This window comes from Cyprinodon tularosa, unplaced genomic scaffold, assembly GCF_016077235.1.
Source record: "Cyprinodon tularosa strain WSP-4 unplaced genomic scaffold, ASM1607723v1 ctg340, whole genome shotgun sequence".
NCBI classification, from domain to species: domain Eukaryota; kingdom Metazoa; phylum Chordata; class Actinopteri; order Cyprinodontiformes; family Cyprinodontidae; genus Cyprinodon; species Cyprinodon tularosa.
In genome coordinates, this window is record NW_024039053.1 from 455,083 (window position 1) to 482,721 (window position 27,639).

At 37.1% G+C, this 27,639-nt stretch overlaps 2 protein-coding genes across 2 annotated transcripts in view; both read right to left on the reverse strand.

Annotated features, from left to right (window-relative positions):
• LOC119789557 (serine/threonine-protein kinase PAK 4) overlaps window positions 1-11,860 on the reverse strand; it is a 29,523-nt gene extending 17,663 nt beyond the window's left edge. The window contains exon 1 of the mRNA XM_038294485.1: window positions 11,370-11,860. The gene's annotated coding sequence lies outside the window, so the exon portion shown is untranslated. The remainder of the gene's footprint in view (window positions 1-11,369) is intronic.
• A 9,680-nt stretch (window positions 11,861-21,540) lies between these two features.
• On the reverse strand, window positions 21,541-27,632 carry bub1bb (BUB1 mitotic checkpoint serine/threonine kinase Bb). The gene is made up of 9 exons (XM_038294463.1): window positions 27,479-27,632; window positions 25,705-25,869; window positions 25,542-25,601; window positions 25,325-25,469; window positions 25,040-25,236; window positions 24,782-24,945; window positions 24,504-24,697; window positions 24,313-24,413; window positions 21,541-22,292 (listed from the first exon to the last, which is right to left on the reverse strand). The coding sequence occupies exons 2-9, from the start codon at window positions 25,845-25,847 to the stop codon at window positions 22,001-22,003; spliced, it is 1,296 nt and encodes a 431-aa protein (XP_038150391.1). The 5' UTR covers window positions 25,848-25,869; window positions 27,479-27,632; the 3' UTR covers window positions 21,541-22,000.
• Window positions 27,633-27,639: the final 7 nt, after the last annotated feature.

Consider the following 27,639-nt stretch of genomic DNA (forward strand, 5'->3'; position numbering starts at 1 on the left):
GGACTGAGCACAGACCTTTAACTGCTCCCTGGGTGCTGCACAATGGCAGCCTACTGCTCCCCAAGGGGATGGGTTGAATGCAGAGAAATCATTTAGTTGTGACACTTGTGACAGTGTAAAGACAATAAAATGCTGGGGGGAAAAATTAGCAGTACATGCACCTAAGTAACCATGAATAGAATTTATATTTCCACATTTTAAAACTCAAAAAAATAAATTAAGTCTATATATTATATAAGTAACTATATACAGAAATATTTTGATGATTATACTAAAACCCCAAATTCTTTTTTTTTTAGAACATTATATTGACATTTATTATCTGCTTTTTATTCTTAAAACTGCAGTGGCCTGCATCTGAGTTAATACACTGGGTTTACTAAAGGGCGACAGTGGCGTCGGATGTAGGAGTTTGCCCTGAAGTCGAAGGATTGATGTTTCAAGTCGTTGTTACCTTGGGCAAGACACTGCACCTGCATTATCTACTGATGGTGGTCAGAGGGCCCCAGGGCGGCTGTGGCTACAATGTAGCTTGCCACCATCAGTGTGTGAGTGAATGGGTGAATAACTGAATGTAGTGTAAAGCGCTTTGGTCAAGTCTCCTGACTTGAAAAAAGGCGCTATATAAATACAGGCCATTTACCATTTTACCATTTACTGAATTCCAAGTCTGTCTGTCTGTCTACAACCACCATATAAAACTATAAAATGTTAAAAAGCTAACAAGAACTGTAATTAATACCAGAAACATGCCATCACAATAACCATGCATCAACATGATCTGGACATTGAAATGCATATCTGTGTCCAAGTAGATTTTAACCAGCAATAATGTGGTACAAACAGGGACCTTCAAGGTGCCCTGAGTTTATCTGATAATCTCCCATAATGCACTGTGAAGTGGTGGGAGCTGAGAAAATGAGTTTTGCACCCCCCTGTGACCCAGCAGGCAATCACGCTTGACAGCCTTTCCTCCCTCCACCTCCATCGCTGACACCAGCATGGCTCTAAACGGTGCCTGTTAGATGTGCTGGTAACCAACCCATGCCACTCACCCGGCCGCATCACAATGAGGTCAGGATAAGCAGTCACATGTGCTAAGCTCTGCTTCACTGCAGGGAAGGGGTACTTGGAGGGTGGTGTCCCTCTCCAAGGGTAATTCAATCACTCAACTAATTTGCTAAGTGTTGCATAAACATTTCACTATCTTCTTATGTACGTAACGTGCTGCTGGGAAAGAACCTAATGTCTGGCAGAGACATTATGTTGTTGGAAAAGAACAGTTGAGGACCAGATCATATACAGACCTATAAATATCCTTTAGACACAGACATGTTTTTAACGCTTCATTGTGGCTTCTTTTTCCATTAACAAGCAGCAAAACTGCACTGCAAAAGCAGTTTTTAGGAAAGGGAAAACATCTATGGACGTTTTTTTTTTTTTTATTATTTCCTGTCTGGAAAGAAAACATATTTCTAGCAAGCAAGTTTTGCACACAAAAAAGCTAATTTTATAAATATACATTTCAAACTATTTCTTCAGAAACTGTTTCAGTTCATCTTAAGCTTGGTTTACCAGTTACAAGGTTTGTCAAGAGTAAGACCACTTAAACAACTCCTGAAGGTTATTTTCTTTCACTTATCGAGATGTATGTATATTCATTTAAACTTTTAATGTTGCATTTGGGCTGCTCTTTTTTTAGGATGCTATCATCTTACAACTATCAAATTCAACAAACATAATTAAGGTGGATGTTCAATCAATCTTCTTCATGCACTGAAAAATTATCTAAAAATCAGTAATCCTTTCTTAAGGGTAAATATCTTTGTTTAAATTTTGAGTAGGTAAATAATATGATAATATGATCTGTAAATAGAATGTTAAAATAGGATAATTAGATGTTATGCACTTGAAATGAGAACTGCATTCCTTTTAACTCTAACTTATCTTATTCCATTGGCAAAGTGCCTCACGTATCTACTCAATTCTTGAAAAAAGCACTAGAAAATTTGACTTGACTCTAATTTTTATTTTTTGCTAACCCACTGGGTCAGAGCAGAAACCAGTTCATGTCTGTGTTTTGGGAAAACTCAAACTGTGTCCAAGTTTCAACCATTAAGCTATTGATTTATAGTCATATTAAAGTTTCGAAGGGTTATTTATTATTTAAATCTATCCTAACTACTTTGTGTGATAAAACAACACCACTGGCAGCCACAGGTCCAGCCACTGGACCCTCAGCATGATGCTGCCACCAAAATGGTTGTTATAGTTTTCCTTGACGTAAAAGCCAGTACTTAACTTTTACAAACATAATTTTATCATCATGAAAAAATAGTTAAATATCTGTCACATTGACCGCAAAACATTGCTTTGTGGATTGATAATTTAGTTCAGCCGTACATTTCCAGTGACAATTTTATGTAAAGGTCTGATCAGCACTGCAGATACCACAGTCTGGCACTGACCCAGCTAACTTTGACACAGTTTTGCATTCAGGAATTTATTTAAACGGAGATCAATCACAATTTATTCTGGAATGAAATGCAGAGCGCAGTCTTCCCTTGCCAGCAGAAATGATGATACAGAAGCACAAAGGGAAGAAGATTTTATGGCACCTCACTGAGATATCGACAGCTGAACCTGCAACCAAATAGGGCATAATTGAAGCGTCTAATAATTTGAAAAAAAAAAAAACGTAAAAAATACTTAAAAAACTTAAATAATATACCTATTTATAGGCTGCACGATATAATTACTTCAAAAGTTGATGCACTCACTTATTGATTTACAAGGTTTAATCACATGCAGCTAGCCTTATTATGACCTCTCGGGCTCTGCTGAACTCATGACAGCTTTGATAACAGTATCCTATTGATCTTCAGGATAAAGTATATATATATATATATATATATATATATATATATATATATATATATATATATATATATATATATATATATATACACTCACCGGCCACTTTATTAGGTACCCCATGCTAGTAACGGGTTGGACCCCCTTTTGCCTTCAGAACTGCCTCAATTCTTGGTGGCATAGATTCAACAAGGTGCTGGAAGCATTCCTCAGGGAGTTCGGTCCATATTGACATGATGGCATCACATAGTTGCCACAGATTTGTCGGCTGCGCATCCATGATGCGAATCTCCCGTTCCACCACATCCCAAAGATGCTCTATTGGATTGAGATCTGGTGACTGTGGAGGCCATTTGAGTACAGTGAACTCATTGTCATGTTCAAGAAACCAGTCTGAGATGATTCCAGCTTTATGACATGGCGCATTATCCTACTGAAAGTAGCCATCAGAAGTTGGGTACATTGTGGTCATAAAGGGATGGACATGGTCAGCAACAATACTCAGGTAGGCTGTGGCGTTGCAACGATGCTCAATTGGTACCAAGGGGCCCAAAGAGTGCCAAGAAAATATTCCCCACACCATGACACCACCACCACCAGCTTGAACCGTTGATACAAGGCAGGATGGATCCATGCTTTCATGTTGTAGACGCCAAACTCTGACCCTACCATCCGAATGTCGCAGCAGAAATCGAGACTCATCAGAACAGGCAACGTTTTTCCAATCTTCTATTGTCCAATTTCGATGAGCTTGTGCAAATTGTAGCCTCAGTTTCCTGTTCTTAGCTGAAAGGAGTGGCACCCGGTGTGGTCTTCTGCTGCTGTAGCCCATCTGCCTCAAAGTTCCACGTACTGTGCGTTCAGAGATGCTCTTCTGCCCACCTTGGTTGTAACGGGTGGTTATTTGAGTCACTGTTGCCCTTCTATCAGCTGGAACCAGTCTGGCCATTCTCCTCTGACCTCTGGCATCAACAAGGCATTTCCGCCCACAGAATGGTAAATGGTAAATGGCATGCACTTATATAGCGCCTTTATTCAAGTTAGGAGACTTGACCAAAGCGCTTTACACTACATTCATTCACCCATTCACACACACACTCACACACTGAACTGCCGCTCACTGGATGTTTTTTCTTTTTTGGACCATTCTCTGTAAACCCTAGAGATGGTTGTGCGTGAAAATCCCAGTAGATCAGCAGTTTCTGAAATACTCAGACCAGCCCTTCTGGCACCAACAATCATGCCACGTTCAAAGTCACTCAAATCACCTTTCTTCCCCATACTGATGCTCGCTTTGAACTGCAGGAGATTGTCTTGACCATGTCTACATGCCTAAATGCACTGAGTTGCCGCCATGTGATTGACTGCTTAGAAATTAAGTGTTACCGAGCAGTTGGACAGGTGTACCTAATAAAGTGGCCGATGAGTGTATATATAACATACAACGAGCACAATCTCACTTTCTGCGCACATCTTCTCCCAAACTGTTGGGACTTGACCCTATGCCTCAGTGGCTTGTCTTGTAGACATCAAAGTGCAGAGACAGTACTCAGCAGGCTGCTGTCAGGGGCATGGAGACCTGGAGAGGATGAGGTCATCCTAAAAACGCTGTTGGAAATACTCAGGTTTTTTCAAAGGATGTTTTCATTTTTATAGCTTTTGATCCAAACAGGAATAACGAAAAAAAAAAAAAAGTAAAAGCACACATTTGCAAATGTACCCAGATTCTTGCATATGCTTGAGTTACAGAGCTTTAGATGCATTGATACGATTTTATTTTATTTTTTTGTTGCGTTGTTGTTCCTCTTTAAGCTCATTAATGTCATCCATTTAACATTCTAGTTAAATTGACAGCAGGCCTGGATTATTTAAGGTACTACCGCAACCCCGCTGCTTCCTTAAGGAACATAATTAAAAGATAGAGCTCTTAGGAAAGAATGGTAGACCTTCTATGTTTCTTGGATAAAATTTCAAGAATGAGTCATGTTCATCTATTTAAACAATTTTGGCTGGCATAAGCATCATGGGAATATCCAGTCATCATAATGTCCCTGTAGCGAACGTGGTAGGATGTGAACTCTGATGATCAAGCACAGAAAAAAAGCAAAAGTCCTCGTGAAGGTCTTTGCGGAAGCCAGTTAGAGTTCCACTGCCCACAGTGATATGAATCCTCAATTAGCATGGCCTGATATGGTTTGATCTAATTACCATCTTTACATCCCTGTTACAAACCCTGAGGGCACCACACCAACTGAGAAGCACAGTGTTGGCTGCAGTATGATGTGGGGGTGTCCTTTTCCACTTCTAAAAATAGACTAGCCTCATGAGGAAAGAAAATATTGAAGCGACCTCTCAGTAAATCATTTAGGAATTCAAATTCTACGCTGTCACAGTTAAAAATAAATAAATAAAAAATTTTTACTTTATTTGCTATAAATGAATTTGTTATTTAAAATCTGGAGATGAACAGATGAACATGGAATCACAACCATGGCCAGAATGGAAGGAGGTTCCTCGTCCATCACAGCAGCTTGGCCTTTTAATGCCAGGCAGAAACTCAACCATGCAACCCATATGTTTCCAGAAGATATGTTTCCAGAACATTACAGAAGAGGCGGGGGCATCGTCTCTTTCCTCTCATGTTCAAATCACCCGCAGCGTGAGTTGTGGTTGACTGGGAGGGGAATGAGAGATAAGAGAGATATTCGATTTACTTGACATTAGTGCTCACAGCTCATTTGAATATCTTTTTTCCTCCCCGTTTTTCTTGATTTCTACTTTTTTTTGTTCCTGCTGGCATGCATGCAGAGAAATACAGCAACTGTGCAGGTGACTGTGCTTGCGGGATAAGTATTTTTGGTTCAGTTTTTCAGTGATCTAATTTTAGTACCGATCATCCCCCCTCTTCTCTGGCACCAGACACGTGTTTATTTTGTGCAGGATTCATGTCAAATAGTGAAGTGAGGGTGGGTGATGATGGGAGATGAGGTAATCCTCTTTTTGCATCTATAAGAATAATCCAGCTGCTATGAAGACTCCAGAGGGTTACAGCTGCAGTATTTCATAAATTAAGTCCTAAATGGTTGTTTTTGGAATGTGCAAGGCAGCATTGAGGGCTCTTCTATCAGCTTCATTACAATGACCGTTTTGCCCTTTGAGTGCAATGAGCCTGCCTCTGAAGGAGGGGGGCAGTGAGGAGGTCTTCAATGGCCATCTCTTTCTTGAGTAACACAGATTCATGTGAGGGTGAAAAAGGTACGGGACGTAGGACGTGACTGGACAAACCAATAGGACTGCTTTATGTTGTGCGTCTTATTTCTCTTTGAAGTCTCCTCTAGAAACACGAGACGGCTTTCAAAGCCAGGGACATTGCTTGTGATGACATAAACTCCAGTTAACAACAAACAACTAACTCAATGCTGCATTAATATTTCATGTTAGTTGGCTGATGCTCCATGTTGTATGAGAAATATGCGGTATGCTGAAGAATGGCACACATCTCTAGGGATATCCGATCTGGGCTTTTTGTTAAGGCTCTAAACTCGACAGCTGACCAGCAGACAGCAAGTTATATCGTTCACAGTGAGAATAAACCAGAGGTCACTGCTTAACATGCTGGCTGTATCTAAGAACCTAGTAAATGAAAAGAAGTAATAAATGCACCAGATGAAGGGAAACCAAAGGTATCAGTATCTGGTTCAATGACCATGTTATCCCTTAGACTGACTCTCTAGAATGTGACCTGATGAGGACCCCATTTGGAAAGATGAATAACACCAAAAAAACAAACAAAAAAAAACTGACAAGCTTTTAGTATGTCTCTTTCTTTGTTGCATTTCTCTAAAAAATAACTTGATATCTCCACAAAATGTCAACGAGAAGTTTTTAATTAGTGCAAACCAGATGTTCGCTATATCATAAGCAGAGCATTCCTTGTTTATGGAAACCGAAGGAAAAAAAGCACATGAATCTGATTGGATTTAATCTCCATCCAATATCTGTATCCTGTTTTTATTTGCTAACAAAAATATTATTCATTTTGTCACAGCTCTAGTCATTCTGGGTGAGTTTTGATTCTGGTAGTTTATGGAAACCACATCTTAAGGCAAGATGCTAACAAAAAGGGGGAACTTTGATGATATTTGGTTGAAATTCAAGGTAACTTTCCTAAAAAGTAGGAACCCTTTGTTGTTAAAAACTGAATATCTAAACGTGAAAGATAAGGAAGAGGAAGGTGTAAAGGTTCCATATGCAGAAAGTCTGCAATGAGTTTTCACATTAAAGTGTGAGGTTGGAGTGGGAAGGTCTTATCAATCTATTCCCACTTTTTATTTAACAACTTTCCTGGACAAAAAATTAAGATCAGCCAAATTAAAAGGACTAAAATTAAAGTAAATTTAAAAGAGGTGTTGGAGCTCTCTCATTCTTAGAAACCTGAAAGCTTGTTGGCTAAAAGGACCCAACATTGAAAATGAAGGCCTGATGATGGAATAATTTCATAAAATCTAACATCTCTACTCAACTCCATGTGGGCTGCCCTGTGTTCAACAACATCTACACCGCAGTGCACACAATTATCCTGTTAATACTGACAGTCTGGGCAGTGATTGAAAACTTCCTCCCTGTAAAGTAAAGTATCTTCACATTAACGCTTTTTTTGGATTATGTAATCATTTTTCTCTATCAGCTTCTCTACAGTAAACAGAACATAGCAATAAGGGGGATTTCAGGATAACACAGACGCATCGACACAGAGTGCATACATCATTCTGCCATCTGACATAATGGGACTGATTCCGCTCTATGAGACTCTGAACAAAAAAACACTTTTTCTCGTCTCTGCAGTGAACATTTGTGACATAAATGGGAGGTAAAAGCTGCCGCTTGCATTGCAACACTTTAACTGTCGCAAGATGTCGGTCAGATCTATTTTAGATAAACTAAAATACACCTCTAATTTAGTTCTCCGTAGACATTAAAACTTTTAGACTACAACATATAGCAACACTCGTGTTTTAAATGGTTTGATGCTGTGCTGATAGAGAAGGATGATCACTCTGAACCTGCTGAAGCCTTTGCTAAAAAACAAAAATAATAAATTATATTGATGCACTGGAAGTGGGTGCAAGCTTTACTGTACATGCAGGCGATGTTTAAAGCATTGATTCATGTTTTGTTTTGTTTTTTAGCAAAGGCTTCAGCAGGATGAGGTTTGAGGAAACTTTTAAGATTCATTGCATCAATCTGCTCCAAGGCTGCCACCCTCCTCTGTTGAACAACATAGGTGCTAATTCAACGCAAGGAGGAGAGATAAATCATGAAGTGCTTATTTAGACTCCCGGCATTCTTTTTTTATCCAAGCTGTATTATGACCAGTGGCAATGTTAGGCTGTTAAAGCTTTTCGTCAAGAACCTGACAGAAACATTTTAGAAAACCATCTTAAACAAGCACGCTTCCTATCCCTTCCGGTCCTGTGAGTGTCCCGCTTTAAGCTCAAGAGTCTGTTTTGCTTGTCTGTTGATGTTTAAACTACAAAGAAAAGACTGTAAAAATCCACATGGTGATGCAACCATCACACAAAATCAGAGGATGTTGCAGGGTGTATGTCACCCTCAGAGAGGCAGATGCAAGGCTGTGTATGCAAGCATACAACAGGCCTTCTTTGTCTCCTTCTCTCCCCGTTTCCCTTTTCCTTCTTGCATATCAATCAGGCACCTGAGCGCAACTACACAGCTTTTACATCAAATTTCATCATCATGAGCAGAGAAAAATAAATCCTGGGGTCATTTGGATTGCTATGTCACAAAGAAAAGCCTGCCTTATGTTTTGGAATGGTGTATGTGCAGATGAGTTGACAGGTGAGGTTGTAAAGGTTTAGAAAATGCATTTTACTGGGTAAGGTATCCATACGCCTTGACACACACTGTATGGTGGATTTTAACCAGAATTTTATCCAGATTTTACTTAATAAACCTACAAAAACTGTAATGTAATTGTAAACTGGAATAAATGTGTTTAATTTTTCCAAATTTTTTTTTTTTACAAATAAAAATTTGAAGGATATGCATCGCTTTGCTCTCCCCTATTTATCCTAATAACACTTTTTAAAACTCAGGTCAACTAAAGGACACCAAATTTCTAAATAGAATTCAGCTGTTTGTAATTCAATCTTAGTATAAATACAGCGGTTCTTTGAAGGCCTCAGAGCTTTTTTTTGGGAGAAGATTAGTGAATAAATTACATTATGAAAACCAAGGAACACAGCATACAGTTTTTTTGATAATGCCTGTAGAGAAGTATAACGCCATTTTAGGTTTTAAAGTTAGCTTTTAAGTAGGGGTGCACTTATTGCAGGTTTTTGGCCGATCATCGATTCCCAATCTTTAAAAACCCTGGTATATTGATTCCAATTTTGACCAATATAGCTTCTTTTTAGGTGACACTGTCAGTTGTTATAGATCCAAAGAAACCTTCAATATTTCAGTATTATCTTACTAAAAAACATTAAACAGTACCTTTGAAACCACAAAAACTTATGAAATAACTGCTCTCAATACAAATCATAGTTTAGAACATTGATAGTTGGACGACTTTCAGATCTTTGCAGAGGTAGGTAAGATTGGTGGAAAATATTTATTTTACTTTTAAGCGTCTAATGATCGCAGATCTCCCAAAATTAAGGAAATTGAATCCGATCATCAGCCACCAATCTATGCAGCTTTTGAACACATTAATGAACACATGTCAATTCATGATTCCAAGATGCAAAAAAACTCACATCCAACTAAATTAGGTGGGGAGAATATTTATCACAAAATCAGCCAAGGGGCCTGGTTTAGCTCTAAAGAAGCTGCAGAGTTTCATGGCTGTCTGCTAGAGGACAAGTACTAGTTGTGCATGCGAGAGATCTAGCCTTGATGGAACATTTGCAGAAAAACAGATATTGATAAAAGAGAGTAAAAGGAAGTTGTTTTTGCAGTAGAGATGCACCGATCTGCTACCTTGCTCTGATATTGACTCCAATATTAAATATTTAGCTGATTAGATATCGGAGATCCAATAAAGGGCACTTTACATGGACTTATTCTTTCTTTCTTTTTAATGCTTCTTTGTTGATAAATATTATGCATATTTATATCTGTCTCAATGTGTCACCTTTTTTTAAATAAATGAAGCAAGGTTCACACTGTAATTCAACTTAAACTCAATATCTGCCCCATGAAACACACAGCTCTTGAAACATGATGGAAGAATATTATATATTAGTGTAATGCTACCAGCATAATCTGGGATTCCTTTCTGCAAGAACAAGGAGGAAGGTCAGGACAATATTGGAAAGTTAATCTGCAGCAAAAGCCAGCAATCCTAAAAACAAAACCTACAATAAAGTATTTTGGTTTGGATCAAAGCATACTGACCTGTTAAGAGTGGCCTAGTCAAAGTCCAGACCACAATCCAATTGTTTCAAAATTTCTATTTCTAGATCTGCAAATGTAATAGAAATGTAATCAGAATACATTTATTGTAACAAAAGATTGTTCTGGGAATAGTCTTACTCAGGAAAGCTGAATGTAAATGCATGCCACACTTTTCAGATTTTCACTCACAGAAGTGTTAAAGCGCTTAATATACCCATTTAACTTCCTGATTAAACAATGTGTAATTTGTTCTATCACAGACGATCCCATTCCATCTATGATTGCGGTTGGGATGTGACAAAATGTGAAAAGCACAAGAGGTACAAACTTTTCTGTGCAGCCAAATAGTTATGGCTGTGAGTCTCTCAGGACGAATGAGTGGACTGTGGATCTTGGAGCTCTAGACTAACACTAAAATCCATAGCATTCCTTAAAACATCTTAGCCTTAGATTGATTTCTGCTCTACGCTTAGCATCTAATAAAGACACTGATAGAGAGTCTGCGACCTTCTGCAGCACTAAGAACTGCTGCTTTTTAGTCTGAATTCAAACAGAATATAACATATCAGCTTCCTGTTTGCTCCATGTTTCATAAAGGGACATTTTGGAAAAGCTTTCATCTTTACGCCTGGTATGCTCAGAAATTCATCAAAACATTCTAAACACTTCAGCTTTTTTTTTTTGTCTTGAATTTGAGGTTGAGAGCAGAGCCAGAAAGAGAAGAAGGTTGTAGGGGTTTTGAGGAGAAGGTGTGAGTAGAAGGTGAGGGCTCCTCTTTTGAGATCCATCATTGGATACAGAAAAAATCCTACTCAGTTGTCCTCCTTTTTTTTCTCCATCCCCATCTGCACCTGGCTGCGATGCATTCTGCAGCCAGCCAGCCTCTCTCCATCTCCTTCTCTCCCACTGATGCTTCTGCCATGCATAAGCTCGCTCCTTCTCAATGACGTTAACCCTGATTTCCTATCTTTTTCCCTCCCCCTCCTCCTACCTTTATCCCCCGTTTCCTTGTTGTGGGGAGAAAAGGTACCTCATGAGGGTGGGGGGTAAATTACTATTAGAGGAGAAAAAATTACCTTGTTGTCCAGCGAAGAAGAGAACCTCAGTCCTTCAGGAAGGATTGGAAGCACAATTTTTGTTCCCTTACATTCACTCTCATCCTTCCCTCACACACACACACACACACACACACACCCACACACACACACACAGAACACAGAGGAAGGACTGACGCTCAAGCCAGAGCGCGCTGCAGGCTGCCGCTTGCCTGGGAAAGCCTGATGCGTTCCTCCCTCCAGGCAGACGCACGCGTTTCCATCTCAAAGACTCTTTGTTGGGGCTGATTCATCTCTTGCTCCCTGGCTGAGTGCTGCACCGGCCGCTGCACTAAGCCGGGACAAAGCCATGATAAAGATAAAGGCATCCTCCTTCAGGAGAGAATATCACGGCCCCATCATGAAGCTCCTTCCTTCCATCCATCCTCCTCCTCTTTTTTCTTCTTTTTTCCTCTCCCTCTCAAGCTTTCTGCCTTTCTACACACACCCTCCCACCTCTCTCTCTCTCTCTCTCTCTCTCTCTCTCTCTCTCTCTCTCTCTCTCTCTCTCTCTCTTTATCGCTTCCCTTCTTCTCTGCCTCCTCCCACTCCCTCATTGGTCTGCATAAGAACTGATAGCTCTGTCAGTGTGTGTGCATGTGTGGATTCTAGGTTTCCTGTAACAGTGAGGAAAGGAGAGCTCTTCTACACCTCATCACCTGGGATACCTTTAGTTTTCTTGCCCCGCCCTCCATCTCTGCACCTCCGCCCCCCTTCACACATAAAATGAGTGGGATGAGGCAGGGGCGGAGCTAGATGGGGGGGCCAGGGGTGGCCATGGCCATTCTTAGCCACCCCTATTGTTTTTTTTCCCTATAATAAAGACGGTGGCAGCAGATCTGTCTCTGCGGGTCATCTAAGAGTCTTCAGTAAAATTATTGATAAATAACTATTTTAATAAAAACCTATTAAATAATCAATTTATTTAGATATTAGTATTTGGAAATATCAATTTTATGCAGAATGATTATTGATAAAAGTAGGTAAGTAATGACAATGGAAAAGATGTTCGCCCAAAAACTCAAACCTAAAAGAATTTTATCCACTATACCTTTTATCTAGAAAGCACAGATGTTTATTATATGCGTCTATTTGTCAGCAAACATTGTAGGAAAGTATAGTTTTTCTTTATTTAGAAAATATGGACGTTGTGCTTGTTACTTTTTCCTGTTGTAACAGAGTAGATTGACCCTGAGGTTCTGGTGCCAGCCCTCAGTGTACATTGGTTATTGCCTGGCCACCCTTATTAAAATTTTCTAGCTAGGCCTCTGGCATGACGACAAGAGGTTGATGCTCTCATCCAGTAAGCTTCTGTTATTTTCAATGCATTACCGTTAGGATGGCAGGGTCAGGGATGACAGATGGCATTGGAGCAAAATGTTTAGGATATATGATCAGTCAAACCTCCTTCTGTCATTAGTAGATGAATGCACAACAGACAGCTTAGTCCTATAGATAGTTTCCCAAGGAACTCAACCCCCCCCCACCCCCCACCCCCCCCAAAAAAAAAAAAACATCCTGTTCTTCTTTTCACCACAATAATTCCCTAAATATTTTATACAGCAGTGCAGAGTAGCCTCAAAGCACAAAAATGTATTAGGGTCAAGTGATGCAGAAACTGCCTTCAAGACTGAAATTGATTTGGGTCATGCATGTAGTGTGTTGCGTTTTGACATTAAAGGGACCCTGTAAAGAAACTAAAATAATGATGGTTCTACTTAGAAAAAAAGTCAACCGGGAAGCCTACAGGGAAGCAATCTGCATAACAATAACAGATTTGCAAGTGGGGAGTATGAGACTCTTTGTCCCTTGTCTCCTAGATCAAATGCATACTGCCACAAACACTTAATGTTTGCATGGACACATTAATATTTTGTATAAGTAATCTAAAATTGAGGGGATAGCAGGTTTTTGGTAGTCAGAAGATGGTAGCAACTAGTAACCTTTATTTATTTATTTTTAAGTATTATTTTGAGTTAAGTTACTTGAGTAATACTGCTTACCTTAAGTAAGTTCTAATAATTAAACAACCTTTAAAAAAAACAAAAAAAAAAACAGCACCAAATATGGATAATTCATTGCACATAAAATTACTACTTGTGTCTCTTTGATGCTTTAATTTAATAACATATCTAAGGATTCTGGTGTTGCAGCTGGAAATTTGTTGAATTATTTATGAAAAAGTATACATTGTCATTGAGGGTACATTACCCTGTTCTAACATGCATATATTATCTACACTAATCATTGCTTTCAAAATATAATAAATAAAAATTTATTTAGAAACATTTTTCTTCTACTTGCATTTGTGACTTTAGTATTATTTTATTTATATGTAAGAATGAATTGCTTTATTAGTCTTTACAATAACACAAGTTTTAGAGAACTTTACATTGTTGTATGTCTAATAGCATATTTTATAAATATTAAATCAAATTTCATCATCTGTAGCCTTTTTAGCACTTTTTTAAATTTTGCTGTAATTTATTAGATGGCAATGTTTTACTTTTACTTGAGTAAAACCTTGTCAACGAAGTGCAAATCCCACTTTAGCATATCTTATTGGGTATTTTACCCACCTCTGATGGTAGCTGTGGGGGACTTACAAAAAATCCCAACGCAGGTAGAAAAATATTTCAACTGAATAATAGTAATATGCACATTTATAGAAGATTGACAAGAAGTAAACTAAGTTTAAGGTTAAATCCACACTAAGTCAGATTTTCTGGTTTCCTTGGGTAATAAACTCTGTTCAAGGCAGATAAATATACAGTACATTCAAAACCCATAAACACGATGGAGCTTCATTGTGTCAGGTATCTTTTGTTCAGCTAGACTATTAGAATAGAATTAAATATCATATTACTGTTCCAAAATTAGAACATTTATGGTGGCCGAGGGGTGCAAACGCCTGGCCAATACCTGAATTCACAGGAAATACAAGATGAACTGCAAACACAAAAATTGGACTAACACACAAGACACTCACTGCAAATACATAAATTATGGTAAAACACAGACATACAAAACATATACAACAATAGAATGAGGCAAATAGCCAAAACAACTGCAAGTTAAGAAAAGCTGCAAGCAGCACCTTATAAATGCTCCACACCACTAGGGGGGGACGATTTCTAACTCTTAAAGTACCAGACAATATATAAACATATAAAGAGGCTGCTCAGAGAAATTGGGTGTTAAGAGAAGATTCTAAAAAAAAAAGTACATTTTCCTTCTTCCCTCCAAATGTCCCCTTTCCCCCAGTTTATGCTTTTAAACGGATTTGAGCCTTAGACATGAACTTTTAGTAATCTCTAAGGTTTAGTACCATATGTGTTTATTATAGCCCCTGTCTTGTGGTCTGGAGCACTTTAGTTATGCAGAGCCAGCTTGCAGCCTTTATTTTTTTACTTCCTAGTTTAGAAATGTTCCTTAGGTAACAGAGTATATGTCAGATTAAATAATACTATTTCAGCGATAGTATCTAGGTGTTACTTTATTGAATGTCTCGTACCATGTCCGTTGGTTGTGCTGTTCTTTTTACATCTATTTGCAGGTGATGAAGCAGACTTAAGATGTTTTATCATTATCTCCCTTTTATCTCATCTTTCTTTCATCTTTTCTCCTTTTTTCTGTTTTTCCTTTCCTGTTCTACTAACATTGCAGTGCCCATATAATCTGTAAAGCTCCCTGCATAAATATAATAAAGAAATTTAGATGCATAAAACAAGTGGAACATTATGGCAATAGCCCTACTGCTCCAGAAAGCAAAATCTGTTGGGCTCTCTTTGGCATTAAGACAAATATTCTTATTGCCACATCGCCAGACAGGACACTGTTTAAAAAAAATCACTGAATAGAACAGAAAATCCTTTCATTTTCTTACAGTGGGGAAATGATGGTGTAACAGCAGCAAAGCAATATCCATTATAGTAATAGGGTCACAAGTATAGATATTAAACTAAGCTAAAAAGTTTTGAATATATACACTGTACAGTCACTAAAAAATGATAAATAAAAAATGATAAATACTAACAGCAGATAAAAAAAAACCCAGAGTCAACTGAGAGGAGGAATCTGAACCAGTGCATCCATCTTATAGCAGTCTGTCACTGAAGGAGTTCTCCAGCTCTGCTAAAGTTGCATGCATGGGTTTTAAACATTATGCAGCAATTATGTTATTTTTTGCAAGACTCCCTCTAACTCCCACCGCATGGATGGAGGGGGGTATACAAGAACGGAGCTGGAGTCCTGATAAGCTTGCTTCATTAGGCTCTTCCTCTCAGCATTAAATTAGCTGCTCCTCCAACAAAAAACAAAACAGAACAGAAGTCCCCTCAGCAGGTAGAGTCTGTTCTGACCCTTTCATTAAAGAACATTGGTTTTGTTACTCCACTCCAGCTTATTGTAAAAAGGAAGATCCAGATGCTTAAAAGAGTAAACGATTTAAAGTTTAATTCCCTAGATGTTCATTATTGTCAATGTGAGCCTGTGCCACCAGAAAACGGACTACCGTTTTTTTCGTTTTCCTCTCATTGATCAGGAGTTGGTTCTGTTGGGACCGGTCCACAAAGTCCTGCATCCACAGTCTGTGCTCTGAGTCCTCCTCACCTCATTGGAAAATAGATGAAAACTACATAAGTCATTATTCTTCAAATAAGTGCATTTGTTTCATGAATTGAGGAGGTAAGTGAGACACTTTGCCAATGAAGCAAGACATTTTACATTTGAAATAAGAAATTTCAAGTACATATTATCTAATTATCTTATTTTAAGAGTAAAAATACTAATTCCATTGGTAAATCGTCGTAATTTCATACTCAAATAAAAGCAAATTCCCCTAATTTAAGAAATGTTGACTTATTTCTAGATAATTTTTGCAGTGTAGAAGTTTACCTGTAAAACGAGGCCAAAGCTTCCTTTTTACAGGAGGACAAAAGAAAGATTAGAAAAATCTAACTAAAATGTTTGCCATTAGAAGTAGAAAGGAAGGTTCATTGCCATAAAACTGACAGGCAAATCAAAGCACATAGACACCCAGTGATTAGCAATAAGAAATGCAATAAGATTTCAGAACACAATACGTTGACCCGAAACATGCAGCCAGGGCAACGCAGAAATGTTTTAGATGTAAGATATATGTGTGTTAGAATGGCCTAGTCAAATTCTACAATCTAACTGAGACAGTCTGGCAGGGATTTCATTATTACAGTTTTTTTGCAGTTCAGATTGATTTAACTTGAAAAATGTATCGAATAATAATGAGGAAAAATTATAATCTCTAGGACAAGCAAGGACCTTAAATTTAAGTAAGGTAAAGTACTGACTTCAGAAGTCTGAAAAAATGTATATGTTCTTCAGATTTTTTACAAAAATATGTATATTACTTAAAATAAAATTGGAAAATGTATGCCTTTGGCAAACTCTGCAGACTGTTTTGAAATTTCTGCTTCTTTATAAAAGTAACCAGCACTAAAAACCAGTTTTCAGAACCAACAAAGCTGCTCCATGGCTGCAGAACTATGACTGTGATAACTATTCATTATGTAATAGTGCTCGTATTGACATTTTGTAATTTTATTTAGTTCACTTTGTCATTAAAATGACTTATTGAGGAGTTTAATGTATTAACTTGGAAACCTCCTGCAAAGAGTGACTTAACTTCCGTAGACGGTAGGAAACACAGCTCACAACCACAATGCTAATCTTAAACTTAATTCTTATTTAAATGAAAGCTGAAAAGCTGCCCCATCAATGCTGCTTTCAGTATTTGCATCTGAATTTACTGTATTGTTTAGGAGAAATGTGGAAGGCTTACAAAGTGGCCAATCAGAGCTAAATCTGTAGATCTACTACTTATCAGCAAATACAATTTCTTGCCACAGATATCGAATATTTTGCAAAACATGTACTTATAATCTGCAAATAAAAAGTAAACAACACTAAAATTGTGTTTTCTTTTGTTAAATATTTACTTATAAGCCCAACATACTTAAGTGCTGAAAGTACAATTTTCCTCAGCAGGAGGTTTGCCTTACAGTATATCACATTGTATCTCTTTCATGCCTCATTTCCATCTAAAGTTGTTAGGACATTGTTGAAGCCATTTTTTGTATCATTATTTCAGTTATTTAGTGTTGTAAAATGACTCATATATTAGTATTATGCTTATATAGTTTTTGTGTTGCAGCAGAATAAATATTAACCAGTGATGGATTATAAATCGCATTGCTTATTTCTGATTGGATGTTGAACTGACATTTGTAACCACTGAAACTTGGACCAACCCAGTCTTTTAACCTGCACTGCATTTTAGTTGAGCTTTTCAGAAAAGTCTAGTTTCAAATTAATTTTTTAAAGTTAACCCTTTGTTTTTTATTATTAAAATGCAAAAGGACAACTTGGGTTTCAAGACTTTTGTCTTAAGACTTAGACAACTTTTTTTGTCATGGTATTATCAAAATGATTTTTCATATTCACAGTTTTTAGACAGTGGATGAGCAGCAGCTTTGCAGCAAAATGAACATTTTCATTTCATAAAGTGCAGCTGTGATAAAAAAAAACATGGTGCAAAAACACATTAATATGGAGGTTCAGAGCATTTCAAGGCAAATATATATGGTGCAAACATGCAGTATTTTGGTTTGGCGTTATGTGTGATGTAGAGTTTGCAACTTAATTTTTTTAGAAGTTTTTTTTTTTCTATGGTTCAGCTGTCTGATGGCAGTCTGATTGCTTGCTACATGCAGATGTTGAGTGCAAAGAACTTTGAGGTCCAAAAGATAGTGAGTCAGACCTGCGGTACTCACAGACATGTTTTAGTTGTGAAACCCTTAAAATTAATTAAACGTTAATTAAATGTTAAAAGTGAGAAATGACTGAGGAAATCTGTTCCTAATACAAATGGAGTCTTAATAAACCTTTTTATATTTTTCTCTGTTAAAATCACAGATTTCAGTGTATTTTAATAACATTTCATGTCCTAGCACAAAATAAAGTACAAATATTGATAATTTTTTTTGCAAGGTTTTAACTGGTTCACAGACTAGGGCAAAGTTTTACCTTCTGGCAACTGAACCTTCCTTTGTAATTATGTGCAACTGCTAGAAGATAAAACTTTTCCCTAGTTTCAATTCATTTTCTGCCCCTAATAGTATTTTCTTGCAGGGTATTTACCTTTATATATATTCCCTTTATCTGTTCTCTGGCTCCTTTGTCATTTTTATCTACCAAAAACAAGTAAATAGCTAAACGTATTGGTATTTATTTTACAGATAGGATTTTGCTTCTAACACAACAGAATAAACAAATAATGAATATACAAAGAGCCAGAAAGGAAGTGGTGGCATATAACCAGAGCACCTTCTGGAATGTTTGTTCTCTGTTGGATTTACTATGTGCCTCTTGGCTACTTCTCAAACTAATGTGCTCTCCAGTCAGCTTATTTGAATATCCATGTCTGCCACAGTTTATCACTGAATTGTCTGCCCATGGTTTCCATGATGCTGTTTGTTATTAATATTCTCTGACAAACCTCTCAGGCCTTTACAGAACAGCTGAAATTGTAAATCTAAACTTCATTAATTAAGGGGAAATTAAAATGCTTCCATAACCCCACTTTTTAAAACTGTGTCTTTTACCTTTAACTTGATAATAACACCCTGCTGGTGTATAAAAAATCAATAGAATACACTGAAGTTTATGGTTTTGACAAAATGAGAGAATACATTTGATGATTAATAAACCTCTAAAATTGTATGTGTGCCAGAGTGTTCTGCATGTTTAATTAAATCCTTATATGAATTTTTTTGGGGGGGCCAAACTATACACATAATTCCATGATCACAGGCTTGAATAATTTCTCTTCCGGCTACAAAGTTGAAATTAATCAAGCTTGAACTGAATTTTATTTGCATGCCTAATTTCATAATAAGCTCTTGGCTTTGCTAAAACAGACTATTAGGCATCTCTAGTATGAGTCAATGAGAGTTTTCAACACAAGAGCTGAGATAAAGTTGATTGAACTTTATTGATCTCACATTGGAGAAATTTACCGCTGCATTAAACCCATTCCCCTGGGGAGCATGGGCTGCCATTGTGCAGCCCCCAGGGAGTAATCAGGGGTTAGGGTCTTGCTCAGGGACACAGAGCGGCAGTCTGTGGGAGTGGGGCTCAAACTCAGAACCTGAGGATTCCAAGCTCTATGCCCTAACCACTAGGCCGCCACTCGCCCCATGAATAAACTTGGAGATTTCACTCACCTCTTCCCTTCATATTAAAAGGCAAAGTAATTCAATGTATTCCTGGAAACTGAGCATCGCACAACACAAAAAAATAGGTAATTTGGAAACAAATTTATAGGGAGTTGTACAACAGTATTTACCAAACTTTTTTGTCTACACAAATTAAATAAAGGTTGGGAAACATTTGGGCATCTTTCTTACCATGTGTACACCTCTCATTCAAAAGTACTGATGATTGTCCAAAAGTGGAACGTACAACAGTTAATTTTAAAATAAAAAAACATTTTCCTAATCTTTTAATTTGAGGTCTTAATTATTAGGCATTTATTGCTTTCCGTCTCAAATAAAAAAAACAACATAAATATGTGGACTGGAAGTTGGTAAAGAATCAAAATAAAGTCATATTTTAACTCTGTATTTATAAAATTGGAGCTCCCTTATAATGATATTTAAATTTGAAGAATAATTACAGAACCAAAATTATAGTCAGACTGACTTGATCATTTTTACTTTGTTTTCATTAAGACACTTGAGCTGCTTTGATGAGCTCTGATAACTCAATGTGAAAACCAGCAGATCCCAGGCTGTTCTCTGCATCCAGACTGTTCCTCTGCTTGGTTTTGCTGTGTGACACAGCAGATGAACTCATACATATAAGAAAAACTTTTTTTTTTTTGGTTAATAAAAGCTTGTTTATTTTTTTTCACAAAGCTAAACCGATCCCAGCCCTATTTTGCTACCTTAGAAATAAAATATTTTCATGTACCCCTTGTAATGCACTCACAGACCACTATGGGTCCGCGTACCCCCGTTTAGGAATCACTGCTCTAGAAGGATGTTATTGTGAAAAAAACTATGAAACATGATAAAGACCGGTGTGCACAATGAGACCCATAGAATTTAAAACAGAAAGCAGCAGAATTTTTGGAGTTTGGATTTACTTTGTTTGTTAAAAAACTGATTTGATTGCTGCCCCAGTAGCAGTTTTTAGCTACATGATCACAGAATCATTAGCCTGAACAGGATGCAGCTTTTTAAAAAGAAAGACAACAAATCACAGTGCTACCCTCAATTAAATTATGTACCAATTTAAATACAGGAGGTATTTTTATCTAAGCAGTGCATTTGCAATGAGATACTATCTTATTAAAAACTAAATCAAGCTCTCTTTCAACAAATGTTTGTTTCATTTGCCTTAGTAGGACTGGATGTCTCGCAAAAATATATATCTATATTATAAGTGTGAGCAAATGACATACATTTGGGATGACATGAAGGCCCTTCTTGGATTACTACCCTCTTAGTTTTGCACATTACTTACGCAGAGGATAGTGTCTTGCGCCCTGAGATTTATTAATCAGCTGTTTCTCACTGTTTCTTTTGCATACAAAGCTACGGAGGACAGCCTTCATCTGTGCAGCTCTTCACGCATGAAAAGTTCTACAGAAAGACTGGAATTTAACTGATTTTTTATCCTTAAATGCTTTTGATAGAATTTGAGATGGCCGTTTTCTGCAATTGTTTTGCTTTATATACACCTTTCATTTTAGTGTAATGTAAATATATCTCTCTTTAATGTGTAACTGCTGCCTCTTGGCCAGGACTGCATTGAAAGAGTCATTTACATTAAATTTAATCAATTTAAAGGTCGATTTTCAACATAGTATAAAAAGCTTTATCTGCATAATGATGAAAACCTTTTGGCCTACATATACAGAGCAGTATTTTTGACCAAAATTTCTACTGGTTTTATTTTAATTTTACTTGATGCAAACAGAAAGGTTTGTTTGAAACTACAGAGGTCTCAACCATTTTAGTAACACAAACCAACCATCAGCAGGAGCCCAACCAATAGTTTCCTATGCATCCACCCTCTTCTGTCGCTCTAAAAGCAAAATAGAGCTCAAAAAGATGTTTTGACAAGTTTATTGGAGATCAGTGACATAAACAAGGGAAGTAAAAACCAGCCATGTCGCTTCACTGAATCTTACATTGAGTGTTATGGAACAGGGAATAAAACCTTAAATACTGAAATACATGGAAAACAAAAAAACAAGGAGATGCATTAATAAAATTCCCTGTTCTAAAGAACAGAAAAAATTTTTACATAACAGAAGAGCAAGAGAGAAAAAGACAGGTGGAACACCGAGTTAGATGAATAGCTGTAATAAAACCCTGAAAAAGCTTCAATTTCTCCTGTTTTCATTTAGTTGTGTGCTCTACATTATGTGTACTTTTTAAAAACTCTGCACTTCCACAGTGTGGTGTTCTACACTTTACAGTTTTTAGAAAATAACTTTTCTAAAAGCATCGAACCATGACAAGATAAAACCTTGCACAAAATATGACAAAACCTTTATGGCGCACGTATCAGTTTGCAGCCACAGGGGCGGCAGCTTGACAGCTCTCCGCTTTGGTTTCCTGCAACCCTTGTGTCTTCTTCTTGAAGAAGTGTTCGGCCCGCAGCTCCTCAAAGCAGAATTCAGTGGCGCCGCTGAGCAGCAGCTCTTTACAGTACATGCTCTGCTCATGCAGTTTTCCTGCTTTAGCCTCTTTGTGCAGCTGTTGCTGCTCTTGCAGTCTTTTCAGAGGGGTTTCTTCCTTGTGTGGCCTCCGCACCGAAAGAACAGAGTTCACTGCCGGATTGATCTTACATGGTGTCCTGAAGGAAGGGTAAGAAAATAAAAACATAACTGTAAAACTACTAAGCTGTTCAAATAATGGATATAAATGAACAAATAAAGAATTATAAAGGGGTGCAGTAACTGGTTATTTCAGTAATTTATTGTTTCACTGAAAGAGTGACCAGATAAAACAAATATGCATACTTCTCATCAACGGACATTTTTCCGTCTATGACTAGTTTTTTGTCAGCATTTTTATCGCCTATTTACTTTGGTCTGAGCAAACAGCTCATCTGAGTTTAGGTAATTCCACTCCACAGCACTAGTTTGGCTGTGTGCCCGCCGCTGGCAAATTGGCTCCCCTTTCCTACCCTGTCACCAGCTTCTGTTACTGTAGTTTCTGGTTTTGAGCGTATTATAAAAATGGCAGCAGGTGAGTCTTAATCAAGGACGGAGGCATCTGCTCAAAGACCAAAAGTATTCAAAATATGGGAATACACTTTTGAGCAACTGTTGATAGAATGTTAGAGTTCAGCATTACAGTTCACATCGTAGAATTGTGGATGCTGGATCAAACTGTGATCAAGTTGCTTTGACGCTCTGGATGCTCGGCGCTCTGGTTACCGTATTTACCTGCTATGTTCAGTAGTTTCAAGCTAGAGAGCACCTTGTATTTATTTACTTTATGAGTTGAAAAAAATACTTCTAACAAGGATTTAAGCGAGAAAGTCCACCTCCAAACATCTATGCAGTCAGTTCACCAGGATTATGAACCCACTAAAATATACAGTTCTTATTCGGAGCGCCAGACCTCCAGCAGCTCTCTGCTACGGACAGCCTGTGGGAGATTTCCTGCTGCCGTTAGGGATGCAAGTGATTATAAAGAGGTTTTAAGGTTTGAATTCAAAACTTAAAAGTACAAGAATATACAATAGAATATTTTTCATCGGCAGGTTTTAACATTACTAGTTAAATTGGGTATTTATAAACTTTTTAACCATAGTTCATAAAAATTTTTTTTAGTGCAGCAATATTGATCAAAACTCGCTCTGTTCCTTCTACATAACAATCCATTCTTCCTGCTTCTTTTTTAAACCTTTAAAGAATCAACATTGGAAACTGCTATGCACAGCATTTATAGTAATTTTTGTGCTACATCGACAGCACCACTCGAGATAGAGGGTTTATCATATTTTTTTTTTTACTTGGCTACTCTGCAAATCCCCAACTGCGGGGATTTTTATTGAAATAAGTCGACTAATCGAGAAATTAGTTGAAATATTGGTCAATAGAAAATTAGTCATTACTGGCAGCTCTACATTCTAATCAAGTAATATAATTACGAGTAATATAAAGAAATGAATGCAAAAATCTATTTAAACAAATAATTATACTCAGTTTTAGAAAGGATTTAAATAGTATAGTAAAAATCTGCAATGTCTTTAACAGAATGCAATATATATATATATACATTTTTTGCGATTCTGGTTTAATTACTGCTCTGTATGGGTTGTTCTTAAGTCAAATGTCTTGTTTTAGAGTCTCTATCCTTTTAATTATTTATTTACTACATTAGTTAATTATTATTTTAATAATTAATTAAATAAAAATTAAATGTACCCACCCGGTCATCAGACTCTTGAATTTACATTAAATATGACACAGAGGGCTGGGAAGGATTAAATATTTATACTTTTTTCAGTCACATAGTACAGCCCTAATGACACCTTTAAATGCTTTCACAAGACTTGAGAAGACATAATTTCTTTTGAAGATTAGTTTACATATTTTTGAGAACATAAAAGTAAATCTAAGGAAAAGGTTTTGCTAACTTAGCCTAGCATTTGATAAAACACAGTGGACCAACATCAGAGTATATGATGGCTTCAGAATTCTTCACCAAATGGGAATTCTGGAAAGCACTACACCTCAAGCAGCATGGGATATATGCTTCCAGACTCTGCAACCTTGGTCTCTTAATTAAATATAAAATGTTTTACTTTGATCCAGATGCTGAAAACCCGAATATCTTTTAGAAAGTTTATTTTGAAAACTCACATTGTTGGAGGCTCATCAGACTCTTCGACAAATGGTTGGAAGGTTGGTTTTGGGGGTGGTGGAGGCATGACTGCATGTCCAAATTTAGTTTTCTGAAGCACCTTTGACATTTATAAAAGCAAAAGTTAAATATGATCTTTAGTAAACAGCAATATTCTAATTACATGACAAAAAGAAAATTTCTATCATACCTTCACATCACACCATTTTTCAGGCTTTTGTTCATTTTCTTTTGCTCTTGATGTTGGGGGAGCCACCCAAGATTCCAGAGAAGGTTCTGATGGACCACCAGCTTCTGCTTTGTTTTCATCAAAAATAACCAGCTGACTGTTTGAGACGTTGCCGAGGACAGGGGCACCGACAGTCTGTAAGCCTCCTCTAATACCTACGAAGAAACCCACCATTAATGAGGAATGCAATAATAAGACGTAATATCAGCTAAGAACTTCACTACATATTAAGAACTTACCTTTAATTGCCTTCCCAGTCCTGTTGATGGGAGCAATAGCCTTCTTTTTCCCTCTATGTCTGAGGTCGGCAAGGGAAATTCTTTCAGGTTCATTTGGCTCCTCATCGCTGCTGTCATTTTCCAATTTCATGAAAGCCTGTCGGGACACACGAGCCTGCAGAGCTCTGCCAGTGTGCATGCAAACACATTTATTAAAAACAGTTTCAAAGAGTTAAAAGTGAAGCTGAGAAGCGTAGCTTTGATTGAGCAGATCTTTACTTGTGGAACTGATGGAGCCTATCATGTGGCGCAGGGCATTTTTTAAACGCCTCCTGGTATATGAGGTCAGCTTTTCGATAATTTCCCTGGTTCTCGTACTCTTCAGACCAAGCAATGTAAAGCGACGGCTGTGTCACTCCTATCCCCTGGGCTTGCATATAGCTGTAAATGTCGAGGGGTTCTTGGCAGTTTGCTGCCTGGCAATATAAAACACAAACATTTAGTCTTTTTTTTTTTACCTCCTCTAAATATAATTATCAAAATCAATCTAAAAGAAGTACATACAAATTTAATCCAGAGCTCAACATAGCGAGGGTCATCGTGGTACATCTTTTCATCTGTGAATTTGGTCACAGCCCGCTCCAACAACATTGTAAGGTTGCTCTCTTTTCCTCCCCGAGTGAAAGTTTGCTCTGTCCACTTAATATATCTTAATATATCAGAAAGAGTTGAAGAATGCAGACCAGCTTCTATGGAAGATGTTGCTCATGTATTGACTTACCTATCCCAAACGCTAAGTGGATCATCTCCATCATACATTCGTAGTTCAGATTCAAACATCCTGATGAAACAGAAAAATAATAAAACCCAAGAATAACGATGTGATAAATTATTGTAATAAAATTTCTCCTGGAATGCTAAATGTGGAGGGAGATCCTTCCTACTGTTTCTGCTGGTTGATTGCAGAAGTCGATCCTTCTTCTTGTTGGCTAAGGGCTTGATGTAAGGCTGATATAGCCCTGCCTCGCCTTAGTGGCTGGATGTTCTCTTTGCTGAGTTCCCAATCCATATCTCCTCCTTCCGCCATGGTTGATTAAATGTCTTGATGCCTAAGCATACACACACATATTGTACCGATTGCTCCAAAATGTTTTCAATACTATTATTAGAGATCCTCTTTTGTTTGTGACAATTCTTTTTCTTATGATCTCTTGAAAAAACATATTGTCATGTTGAAACAAATATCTCTGTTAGTTTTAATTCAATTATATTATATTCAAACCTCAGTTTTGGTTATAGCTCCTGGCTTTTGGTGTTGTTATGTTATTTTAATAATAACATGATATAATTTAGTGTAGTTCTGTATAACTTAGGTTAGACTTGAATTATTTGTGAAAGCTCCTAAATTAACAACTGATTATTCTTAGGATAAGAACCTGTAATTAAAACACCAGGATGTAATCCTTTTGTTTTTTTTTTAAACACAATTATTTCTTTATAAAGCAACTGGAGAATACAGTATGACAATCTTGAAAAAGTTTACTTTTAGAAACAAGGTTAAAAATCAAAATATTTTAATATATCCCCAAGAAATGTATTTTATGTATAAAACAAAGCTGATGCAAACAAGTCTGTATGTTTAATACAGTGCCCTGAAAACAGATTCACTTTATTCTTTTGTCAGACATTCCCTGTCTTAGATTATTAAACAAAAATTCTAAAATCAGACAGATTTTTGGCAAAACGTGTGAGCTAAAAGAATAAATAATAAACGCAATCCTTAACATTTATGACTAAGTTTACAACCCTTGGTGGCATCAGCTGCAATTGAATGTTAAAGTATGCCACTTGAGGAGTTTTGGATTGAGCATATTTACAGACCAAAAAGACTGGCAATTTTTTAAGTAATCAGTTAGTAACAATTAATAGTCTTTGCCCTAAATTAAAGTACGTCTAGTAAAAAGGAAACAATAATACTGGCAATTTTTAAAAAACATGATTTGTACATGTAAATACTGATACCTCTCGAAACTCTTAATTTGTTGTTCTGTCACTTAAAAATTCATCATAATTTGCAGTTACATTGAGATACAATGTAAATTATTGCTTTTGCATGGCATTGTACTTGGTCTCAATAATGACAACTAAATAGGTACCATGTTTTACATAAAAAAGTGCACATCTAGTTTGCTTTGAAGTTATCTTGTGGCTGCCTTAGAAACAGAAACCAATTATTGAGAGTTTCTGCCTGGAGCTCAGTGTGAAGAATGCTGAATAGTTGTTAAGCATGTAGGACAACACTGCTAATAATTATTTAAAAAACTTGTTTAACGCGTATCTGAGTAATATTTATTAAAATATGATGCACCTCTGGAATAAAGTAGAATGATTTTCTGCAAACTGATGGACGCAACTACTGTTTACAACGACAATTAGACATTACAACGGTGTAATCATTTAACTGTTACTCAGGATGATAGAACACATAGATTAATATATAAAAGATTTGATCTATTTAAAATATGCAACGTGGTGGGCTGTGAAAGATATAAAATAAACACCCTTATCCTGCAAACATGCTACGAATGACTTAGCTAGCTAGCAGCGACATGAGGAGCTAACATCTTTAGGTACAACAGAATTACTTTACTTCATAAGCTAATTTGGATATATAACATGTAGTGTAATAGGTTATCGACAAGGAACTCGCCTTCATACCTTTTGGGTGCGTATAATGGTCTCCCCACACGATATCTTCACCTTAAAAACACCGAGGTGACGCCGTTAAATTCAAACCAAATACCTCTTCTGTTTTGAACGACGGCGGCGGACTAAGCTGATTGGACGAATCCCAAACCGGAAATAAGAGTGACGTATAC